Genomic DNA, 11247 nt, shown 5'->3' with positions numbered 1-11247 from the left:
TTTCATTGAAATTATCGAGTTGGCAACTAAGCTCCTCAATACTTCCATCACCATCAAAATCATCAGGATACAATTTCGCCATATGCAATAACTTACTCTTGTCAAAATTAGAGAATGACTCCAATGGATTCAAGCAAGCCATTCCAAGAAGCAAGTCAGTGTTTACCTCATTAAATCGAGAATTAAGTTCTTGAAGTTGCATATCCACCACTGTATACAACACATTCACTCGATAATAATGCTCATTTGTCACTTCAGAAACTCTACGTTTTGATTTTCCTCGAAGAATATGAATATCACCCAGTTTGGGAATCATAATGTCCTGCTTCTTACAAAATGCATCGACTACTTTTATTAAAGTTTCGAAACCACTTTCTCTCATTCTCTGCAATCGTTTCTTAGCTGTATCTAGAAGTGATATTGCATTTACAATATCTTGATCTCCTTCATCAAGTGTAACATGAAAGCAAAGTCATATGATTGCATGGCATCTAAAAGTCTTTATGCTTTAATTCTGTCTACTGATTTCAAAACCGGTGGTTGCAATAGCATCAATCACCTCAATTATAGAATGAAACACAACGGCCGTATTCAAGAGTGATTTAAAATGAGAACCCCAACGAGTATCACCTGCCCTGTTTGGTCCAAGTTCTTGATTCAAACCTCGACCAGTCTCAAGCTCACCCATTTGTAGTGACTCTTTTATTTTTTCTGCTTGCTTTTCGCGGAGCATATTTCTATGCTTAAATGAAGCTCCAATTACATTTAATACATTAGAAGTCAGTTCAAAAAGCCATTAAACATCATCATGATTCTTTGCAACAGCTACAAGTGTCAATTGAAGTTGATGAGCAAAGCAATGAACACAATGTGCGGATTTTGAATCATCCATAATCAAAGTTTTCAAGCCACTCAAATGCCCTTGCATATTACTAGCTCCATCATAGCCTTGGCCACGTATTCGACATGGACTTAATGAGTGTTGATAAAGTAAAGAATAAATAGATTCCTTGAGTGACAAAGCAGAAGTTTGACTCACATGAACAATGCCGAGAAGTCTCTCCATCACAAATCCTCTTCTATCAACATATCTCAAAACAAGAGCCATTTGTTCTGTGTGAGACACATCTCGGGACTCATCAACAATATAGCAAAGTAGTCATCTCCAAGGTCCTCAAGAATAGCTTTAATTGTTTCATGAGCACATGCATTAACAATGTCTTTTTGGATACTAGGATAAATCATTTGTGAATTTTGTGGAGCATTTTTCAAGGTTACTGCACCAACTTTATCAACACGCTTTGAATACCAAGTCAAGAAAGTAAGAAAGTTTCCCTTCTTACTTGAAGATTCGCTTTCATCATGACCTCTAAATGGCAAGCCACATTGTAAAACCAATCTCGCAATATCAATCGATGCATTTAAACGAATCCGATAAGCATTCCTCATTTGATCATCTTGCTTTTCTACATATGTTCGAAGATGATGCTTTTGCATCATAAGAACTTCACACTTCTTGGAGAAACTATTATGAACACTAGAAGGTCCACCGACATGCTTTTTAAGTCTCTCTATGTTGTTCCAACCCTTAAACCCTTTAGTTGAAAATGCATCCCCACCACCATGACCCAAACTTTCTTTCTTAAACAAGTAACAATAGAGACAAAATGCGGCACCTAGCTTTATGCTATATTCCAACCACTTACCATATAAATCAAACCAATGCACACTAAAATGACGATTCCTTCCACTCGTGTAAGTTTTCGGAAAATTATGATTTCAGGGTTGAAACGGACCTCTTTGAATATATGCCCTTATTATGTCATCACGTTCACTGAGAGGATATGACAAGATTGGCTTCCTTTCTCCGGGATCAGCAGGTAGTAAAGCTAAATCAGTTCCAAGTCTCGGGGGACAAGAAGACGTTGGAATGTTCTGTTCATTAGAAGAGGAAGGGCTAAGGACAGGGGTGCGAGTCAGAGTCTCCACTTCAACTTGATTGCTTCTTTCTGGATCGAAATTGGAAGGCCGGTTTTCTACGGATGTAGAAGCTTTAATTTTAGAAACCCTCGCTGCCCACAACTTCAAAATATCACCCATTGAATCTAAAATGAATAATCAATGATCTATAGTCAATATTATATTGCATAACCTCACATACCAGAAAAAAATGATCATCTGTCTATTCGGCTATGTGTCGTGTCCAGTGTCCTATCGAATTGTTGCTTGCAATTGAAAGCAAAGTTTATGTTTTTTTTTTTGGCTACTCTACACTAACTAATCAGAAAACCACAAAATTAATTGAAGAAGAGTACTGAAAAATCACAGCTTCGTACCTGCAAAGCTGCCTATTTGTCAATTAGGGGTCAATTGTAGAAGCTAAAAAAAACATGTAATTCTCCTTTGAAATCGATCAAAGAGGGTTGAGTTTGAATGTTTATTGTTTCATCGTGTTAGCTGTAGAACACTCCACACATTTTTGACGTTTTCTATTCTTTAATATTTTTGTCTAATTAAAAGTCTAATTAATTATTTTGGCCCATCCAGTGTTTAGCTAAAAAAAATCAGCTAACACACACGTTTCCTATTTTTGAATATTTTTTATTTAACTAAAGGTCTAATTAGGCCCACCCAATGTGTAAGTGTAAAAAAAAAGTCACTGCACTCAACAAGTTTCAAACCCGCAACTTTGAAGAAATCGTTCACGCACTAAACCACTTCGCTACCTCACCTTTTAACTCTGTGTTGTCCAAATAATTTATTTATTCTATACCCGTAATTATTTTCGTACATGTCGGAGCATATATAAAGGATTTTCTCGAAAAGCTGTGCGGTCCACAAACCACCCTCGGTGGGTTGTGGATCCGCCACTGCCTTAAAGCCTAAACAAAATATTCGCTAAGTCAACCCACATCACCGTTCGGTCGTGTTCATCCATCCATGGTTCATGAAGATGTAGGTCATTAGCTTATTCTTTTGTAATACATATAAATATAATACTTCATTTTTTGTTCGAGTTAGTACATGTAATAAGTGATATGTTAATTTAATTTAATTAATAGGTTATCTATTTTGAAATTCAGTTTGAACCAAACCGCATGAAACCGTTTTATGTTGAATTGGTTCGGTTTGGTTCGATAATAAAATAGTTCAATTCGGTTTGGTAATGAAGACTAAAATGAAGAAGTCGGAGGTTCAAAACGTTGAGTTTACAAGTCTAAGAAAAAAATTTGGACGCAGAGAGAGAGAGAGAAATCAATGGGGTGCTTCGATTGTTTCGGAGGAAGTAATAAGGAAGAGAGGAGAGAAGAAGAAAGATTGGCCTCTGCCGAAGCTCGTTCCAAAGCTGCCGAAGCTGCTCAGAGACGGTAAATTCATTCATTTCTACTTATTCAATCATAAATTAAGGACTTGTTGTTTGTTCGTCTTGCTCTAGACTTGATTACTCTACTGCAAGTTGTGAATGTTTGTTCAATTTACATGTTTTAACGTGACCTTGATCGATTCTTCTAATTGCTATTGATGAAGATGTTGGAACAGAACCCTTGATTTTTGTTCAGATTAAAATTGGTAGATTTGAAATTGCTGGATTTACAAAATTAGGATGTTGAAAATTAGATTTAATAGAAAGATGGGTTGTTTTTCAGACTACATTTCAAGCATTTTCAATGAAAGAAACAAACTGTAATGATGCGTTCTTACTGAGAAGGAACTAGTGATTGGAAGATTGCTTGTGTTTACTATTACTACTACTACTACTTCTTCTGTTAGTTTGAATATCTCTTATTAGAGGCATGATGGGTTCTCTGCTGCTGCAGGCAAGAAGAATTCGATAAGTCGGCAGTGGGAAGAGCTGCCCATGCCCAAATACAAGGGATGAAAAAGCAGGCTGCTGCTACTGCTCAGTCTAATAACCAGGGTGGACCAGCCCTAAAGGACGTAGGCACTTGATTCTTTCTATGTCAAAAAATATTTTTTTCCTGCTTGCTAAGTTAAAGACATTGGTGTCATAATACATTTTCCTTGAGATTGACATACCTTATACGGGGAGGTTCATAGTGTTATTTGCGGTTGTCTGTTAGAGATCAATCATTTTTACCAAAACTTGACACCGATTTTGTGGTGCTGTTAATGCAGTGGCAGATGGGTTGAGGTGCTGTCTATTGTTTGCTTGAGTACACAACTGTATGTATAGCTGGTAAGTGAGTAACGTCTTTTGTTGTCATATCCAACATGTCATTTTGTTTGCTCAACATATGTCTATGTGTACATAATGAAAATGAAATTTAGCTCAGTCAATATTTTAGTCACAAGATTCTTTCACAAACCCCTTTTTGTTAAAAATGTTAAATTCTAAAAGGGGGGGTTTAGTATTCTGATCGATGAAAAAACTTTCATTATGCAACAACATTATAACTTGTAAGTTAGAGTCATTGATTCTATGTTACTTGATGGCTAAGATGTTTGGTGACTGATAAACTTGGTAGTTGACTTCCGTGAGCTGCTTTAAGTAATTGAAATTAGTTTGACTGTCCATATAGTATCTCTGTCAAAGCTATTCACTTGTATCTTCATGTTTCCTGTATGCAGCTTTCAGGTTGGATTTAGCTGTATTTTCTGTCCACAGTCTTCATCGTTTGTTAAACAAATAAGCAATATTTGTAAAGCTGGCACACCATCGGAAAAATAAATTCGGTGTGAAATTTTATTTTATTTTAACTGTGGTGTGTTCATAGTAAAATGTTACGAGTTGGGCATGAATAATACCCTTTGGTTTGTGCTGCTGTTTATGCACCATTTGGTCCATTTTACTACTGTAAATCTTATTCAATTTTAGTGTGGTTTCAGCCATCAAAACATTTAATTACCTTTCCCTTTATATTAGAGCTGTATTTTTCTTATGAGTAACGATTCATCATCAATCAAATTTCTAAAAAAACTAATCACCAAAATCGTGGTGCAGGAACACTGTTCACTTCTATTTGTTTCAGGGCTATCCAAACAGCCTCAGCTCTGACATTTTTGGATGACATTTTTGGGGCATTGAGCAAAAATTAAAATATGATCTTTATTATTTGAAATTTTCTTTTTCCAAACTTTTATTGAAACAAATTTTGTTCATGTTATCGAAGCAATTTTGCTCGAACTACATAAACATTGAAGCGACGGTAATATTCAATCAATATAGGGCTGTCTACAACTTTTTTTAATGTGGAGCTCCATATTATATTTGGAACACGAATATTATATTATATATATATTTTTTATATTTATTATAGCAATATATTTCTTTTATAAAAACAAGAGAAGTACATTCGTTTAAGTTTCACTTTATTTATAAAAAAAAAACTATAATGATTCTGTCTCGAGTTTCCCTTTCTTTAAAAAATAGTTTCCACAAAACTAAAGAGAATTTGCCTAACAAAAAGCCCACTTATCAGGATGCCTTAAAATTATAGGCCTCCAAAAAAAATGAGGCCAAGTGTAATTGCACAGAGTGCACGTGCCTACGGGCTGGGCCTGCTAAGTAGTAGAATTCCTTTACAAATCAGCAGGCAGCGGCCGAAGCATCTAAAACTCTCCTCCCAATCAAACTCGTCACTTCTCTAATCGAACCACTATCATGCTTGGAAGAGACAAAAACGTGTTGAAAATGATCAACAATACAGCTTCCATCTCCAATTCATATCCGTAGACCAACGATCACCTTCCACATTAAGCCGACAAATATGGTCCTTATTCCTATGTTGAGTCGCAAAAGCATCAAAATAAGTCGTGTTCTTGTCCCCATCACATTTCTATTCTACTTTCGCTCCTTGCTTCCAAGTCATCACTTCTGCATCTAGCAATTTTCGCAGTTGAACATTTTCCTAATCTCATTCGCTTATTTCCTATATTAATAAATAATAAAATTTAATATGTGCCGTGGATACGTTTCGAAGAGTTCAAATGAACCTCTTAATTTAATTTTTTACTAAATAATCCTTAAAATATATGAAATGTTCCTTAAATATTTTAAATGAATATCTTCAATTTATTATCATTTATATCGAATTCTATTAGCTTTTGAATTTTATAATTAATTGTGAATAACGTAATTAAGAAAATATGCAATTATTTAATATAATTTGAATATTTTATTTTTTTCGAAAATAATTAATTCTTTAATATAAGAGGGAAAAAGTTTTAAAAAGATAAATGTGAATGGATAACGTTCATTGACATTCAATTAATAAATAAATAATTAGAGGAATGATTTACGTCACTTGACCCATAAAAAATCACACACCAATATATAATTAATAAATAATTAATTAATTATATTAATCGATGAATTATCTTTTGGATAGAATTTAGATGTGGGACTTTAGTTGTTAGTTCGATCCTTTTTAAAAAATAATATGTATAAAATAAAATTACACATAACCTAACTGACCTTCACAATCTCATATAAACGCCCGTCAAATAAACAAATTAACAGACGTTTATCGGTTTAACCCTTAACGCCATAGACTCCAAGTCTCCAGCCCCTTTCCACCGTCGCCACGCCTCCACTCCTCAGTCATCTTAGCACCAGATCTATCAATAAGTTTTTTCAATCGACACATCGTAATCATGATGTACAGACCCAATCGACGATGTATGATCAAACCCAATCGATTAAGATAATGACAAACGCAACTTTATTATTGTCCCAATTAAAAAGCTTTTATCTGCAATATATGCCGAGATTTTCGATTAATTAATTGGATGTAGTAGTGATTTTTTGATTAATTGAGAAAAAGTGAATGACGGGAGAGAGATAGAGATGGGGCGGTGACGGGACGGGCAACGCACTGTTATATAACGGAACCCTAGAAGGTGAACACCGTTTACTATTCTCGGGTTTCTCAAAACCGGGATTGTTAATCGTCATTAATTAACTTTAATTTCGGATTTGACAAACCCGAGAATAGATAATCCTTCATTTTTGCGAATGTATTCCCGAGTTTGTCAAATCCAGAAATAGATAATTTTGTAATTAATGTTATATTCCCGGATTTCGTATACCCGGGAATAGTAGTTTCGTCCACCTCCGATCCAATTCTCATCTTTTCGTCTACGTATTAACAATCAATGGTACTTTTATAATTTTTCGGTGACCGGGAGAGAGAGGAGGAGGAGACTGATCTGAAGAGAAGAAAGGGAACGTGGGCCAACTTTTTAATTTTTTATTATTTGATGTTAGTTTGTTTGGGATACAAAATTAACAGAAGTTACGGAGTAACATTTATCAGGGGAATTATAGTTAAGTGCTGAATGGATTTTATTTTATGCATGTCATTTTCTAAAAAATCAACAAGACTAACACTAAAAATTCACATCTAAGTTCTATCCTTATTTTTTCGAAATAAATATTCGATCAAGAAAAGCCTACAACACATCGAATTTGATTATTTTCTCAATAATAAAATATATTAGAAAATTTTCTCTTAAAATTTTAATATTTAGTACCGTTAGAAAAAAAAGATGAAAAAATTGATATATATATATATATATTTCTTTCTTGGATATATATATGTGTATATATATACATGTTAAGTATAAAAAATATATATGTTATGTGATGAATTTAAATTATGAGATCATTATTGTTTTATAAAATATTCTATTTTGGACAATATATCTAATGTTCGGGAGAGGATGTGGTGCTGATACATGGTAGAATTATCTTGAAATGAACTATCTTTGTATAATTACTTTGATCCAAACTAACCCTAAATTCTAAACAGTGCACAGTTTAGTTAATTATACAGTCAATTATATATGATTAAAAAAAAATTATAGTCAAATTGGGCAAAAAATGTTTTTACTGTCTCAGTGATATATATTGATAGAGTAATATAAAATCATGTGCCTAGACTAGTCAACACGAATTCTTCAACTATCTATTTTTTTTTTTTTGAAATAACTATCTTTTTTATTTGTCGTGAAGTTCTTAATCTTCAATATTCATTGCTTCTGTAATCTTTTGTTCAATGCCGTAATATATATGCACATTAGATAAACGGATATTTAAAGTGTGATTGATAGCTACCTTATTTTTATGTTTATATATGTGTGTGTTTGGGCAGTTTGGATTCTAATTGGATCGATAAGTAGTATATAAGATGCATGTTATGCACCAAATCATTTTTTTACATTAAAAAATAAAATCTTATTAAATTAATAGATTTTTTATTTTATTTTAAAAAGTCATCATTAGAACACTATTTACATTAAAGAAATATATTATTTATTTTTTGATTGTAACGAGCAGATTTACTTTATTATTGATGTCTTAAAATCAAATGTCTAAAATAACCTTAATCTTCAAAATTTCTAATCAGCTCAACATTCCTTATCTTTTTTTTTTTCCTTCCCCTCAGACTAATTAACTTGTAAGGGATATTAAAATATAGTTTAAAAAATACAAGTAATTACTGGACTAAAATATTGGTTTGTAGTAGTGCGACCGCGCACACGACCATACACGGTTGAGAAAAGGTATGAAAATAATTAATAATAATAAATATAAATTAGATCTGAGTGGAAGTAAAGAAAAGAGCCCACATGTTAAGTCAGCCCAAAAGCCCACTTGGTACTTCAATATTCCCGGGACCGGCTTGACACGTGATCCTGATCTGAATTTTCATATTTGTAAAATTAAATTCACGTAACCACATTGGATTTTTAATATTTCTTTCTTTTCCACTAAAATGTTATGCATCTGTCTTTCAGAAAAGGAAATTATATATTTTGTATGGATGTTTTCTTTTTATTTCAATTATATATTTGGATAATTAGGTTCACAAGGATTTTTATTCCTTTTTATATTCCACTAAAAATATTAAATATGTCTCTTTCACGTAACAAAAATATTATCATCCCTTTCAATATATCACATTGAGTTTTTCATTTCTATTTTTATATATCACAATGTATAGTATTTTATCACAACTTGAAGAGTATCTAAACTTTAGTAAACTTAGCAAACTGCCACATGAACATGTAAACTTAAAGCATTGGGTCCACATGACAAGTTGATGCTTAAATAGATTTCAAAGTTCAAATCTCTATTAGCAAAAATTGAAAGTTTAGGGACTAGACTGTAAGATTATTAAAATTTAAGGTACGTAATCTGCTATTATGCCAAAATCTTATAGTCAACTTAACCGCTACCATCATCATCTTAAAATATTCCTGCGTGCTAACTAAACTACTGACTCGCTCTCTTAATTAGTTGTATTTTTATAAGTATATAATATGATTGAATGTAAACGCGGCAATACTCAACTCAAAAGATAGACTGTATATATATATATATATATATATCTTCTCTCTCAAGCAATCTCTGTCTCTACCTAAAACCCTTAAATCATCATGATGATGATGTTTAATGTTCCCATTAAATCTCACAACAACTTTATCAACCCTGATTTCAAGATTGAAGATTTCATGTTAACTAATAAACCGTTATCAAAGTCTCCTCCTTCATCATCATCATCAATGATGATGGAATTGGATCCTTTAATCTGGAGCAGATTACCTCAAGAACTTCTCGACCACATACTCTGTTTCTTGCCATTAAAGTCTCTTCTTTATCTTCGACCCACTTGTAAACACTTCAAAACCCTAATTTACACTCCTACCTTCGTTTCCAAGTATTCATCTTCTTCGCCTTGTTCGTCTTTCCTCTTGCTTTCGCATCCTCAGTGTTACAATGAATTCCCTCTATACGATTCGAAGCTATCCACTTGGCGTAATTTAGTTCTTCCTGAAAATTCCGTTGTTTCCAATCCTACCCCTCTCTCTGCTTCCAATGGCCTTTTGTGTTTTTCAATGGGAAAATCGGCTTCCTTGCTTGTATCCAACCTTTTGACCAATTCTTCTAGGGTTATTAAGTTTCCTACTTACTCTTTCTCCTTCGAATTGCTCACTTTGGTTTCAACTCCTGGTGCATACAAGGTGTTTGCGTTATGTTCGAAGTACTCTTCAAACTCTGTTTTTGTTTACGATTCAAAAACTCATATTTGGAACAGATTCGAGGGTTTCGCTCCGATTCTAAACGAGAATTGTCATCAAGAGGGAGTCTTTTCAAAAGGGTGTTTGTATTTCACGACTCCAGAGCCGTTTTCAGTCGTCTCCTTCGATTTGGAAACTGGGAAATGGGACAGACCTATTTCAGGATTGCCTGATGAACTTATTTTTGTTAGGCTTGTGAGTGATCATGCAGGAGGATTGTATCTGATCGGCGGGGTAGGAAGAAATGGTATTTCTAGGAGGCTTAAATTGTGGAAATTGGAACACGATGAAGGGAATAATTGGATAGAAATCGAGAGTGTGCCTGAATTGATATGTAAGAAATTTATGTCAGTTTGTTACCACAATTATGAACATGTGTACTGCTTTTGGCATGAAGGAATGATATGTGTTTGCTGCTATACTTGGCCAGAGATTTTGTATTACAAAGTCTCGAGAAGGACTTGGCATTGGCTTCCTAAATGCCCTTCATTGCCGGACAAGTGGAGTTGTGGATTCAAGTGGTTTTCTTTCATCCCTCACTTGTATGCTTCCGTCTAAACGCAATTGCTAGATGTATCGAATTCGATCGTTTACGGTTGAAAAGTCGAATTTGGGATCAGAAATGCTGACACACTGTAGTAGGAGTCTTGGTTTGATTGTTTCTTTTTATGTGTAAGAAAACTTGTATTCTTTATTTCCACGAGTGTTAGTTATTTACTGTTATACTATGTTGTTTACTCCTTGTTTTAATGTAAATATATTTTCAGGTATTTTCAAGTACTCTCATGTTGTTTCGCAAAAAAAAGAAAAAAAAAAAAGTACTCTCATGTTGCAAGAAATATTTAATAATTTATATATCGAGAACCTTTCCCTTTATGCTTTTTATTTTTCTAACCCACAAAATACTCCTGAAAAATGATAAATAACTCTTGATTTTATGGACGGTTTGATATTTTTTTGTTTGATAAATTCAATGAATGTATGAAATCATGAGTTTAAAATTCAAGTCTTAAATTATTCGGACTTATTTATCTGGCCGCCTGCCTAGCTATTGAGGCAATTTAGTGTCAAGTTTTCTCATGTGGATGTGAAATCTCAGGGTCACTTTCTTTCATTAATTAGCTGAGCTCTCGGAAAAAATACCTAATATTGCGCTTTTAATTTTGAAGATCCACAAAATGAATTGTAGATGATTTAAATATA

General features: G+C 33.5%; 3 protein-coding genes across 3 annotated transcripts; 1 reads left to right on the top strand and 2 right to left on the bottom strand.

Annotated features, from left to right (window-relative positions):
- Positions 1–42: 42 nt before the first annotated feature.
- On the bottom strand, positions 43–688 carry LOC139881887 (uncharacterized; the record flags this gene model as incomplete). The annotated part of the gene is made up of 2 exons (XM_071866285.1): positions 535–688; positions 43–444 (listed from the first exon to the last, which is right to left on the bottom strand). Coding segments are annotated over exons 1-2 (556 nt in total), but the record flags the coding sequence as incomplete, so codon positions are not given.
- Positions 689–1092: 404 nt separating this feature from the next.
- On the bottom strand, positions 1093–2100 carry LOC139881886 (uncharacterized). The gene is made up of 2 exons (XM_071866284.1): positions 1797–2100; positions 1093–1676 (listed from the first exon to the last, which is right to left on the bottom strand). Exons 1-2 carry the CDS (start codon positions 2098–2100, stop codon positions 1093–1095), a joined length of 888 nt encoding a protein of 295 aa, XP_071722385.1.
- Positions 2101–9402: 7302 nt separating this feature from the next.
- LOC139881885 (F-box/kelch-repeat protein At5g43190-like) lies at positions 9403–10602 on the top strand. The gene has a single exon (XM_071866283.1). It carries the CDS (start codon positions 9403–9405, stop codon positions 10600–10602), a length of 1200 nt encoding a protein of 399 aa, XP_071722384.1.
- The last annotated feature ends 645 nt before the right edge of the window (positions 10603–11247 follow it).

This window comes from Rutidosis leptorrhynchoides, unplaced genomic scaffold (assembly GCF_046630445.1).
Source record: "Rutidosis leptorrhynchoides isolate AG116_Rl617_1_P2 unplaced genomic scaffold, CSIRO_AGI_Rlap_v1 contig206, whole genome shotgun sequence".
Taxonomy (NCBI): domain Eukaryota; kingdom Viridiplantae; phylum Streptophyta; class Magnoliopsida; order Asterales; family Asteraceae; genus Rutidosis; species Rutidosis leptorrhynchoides.
Note: the sequence above shows the minus strand (reverse complement) of the source record. Positions and strands in the feature narration are given on the sequence as shown.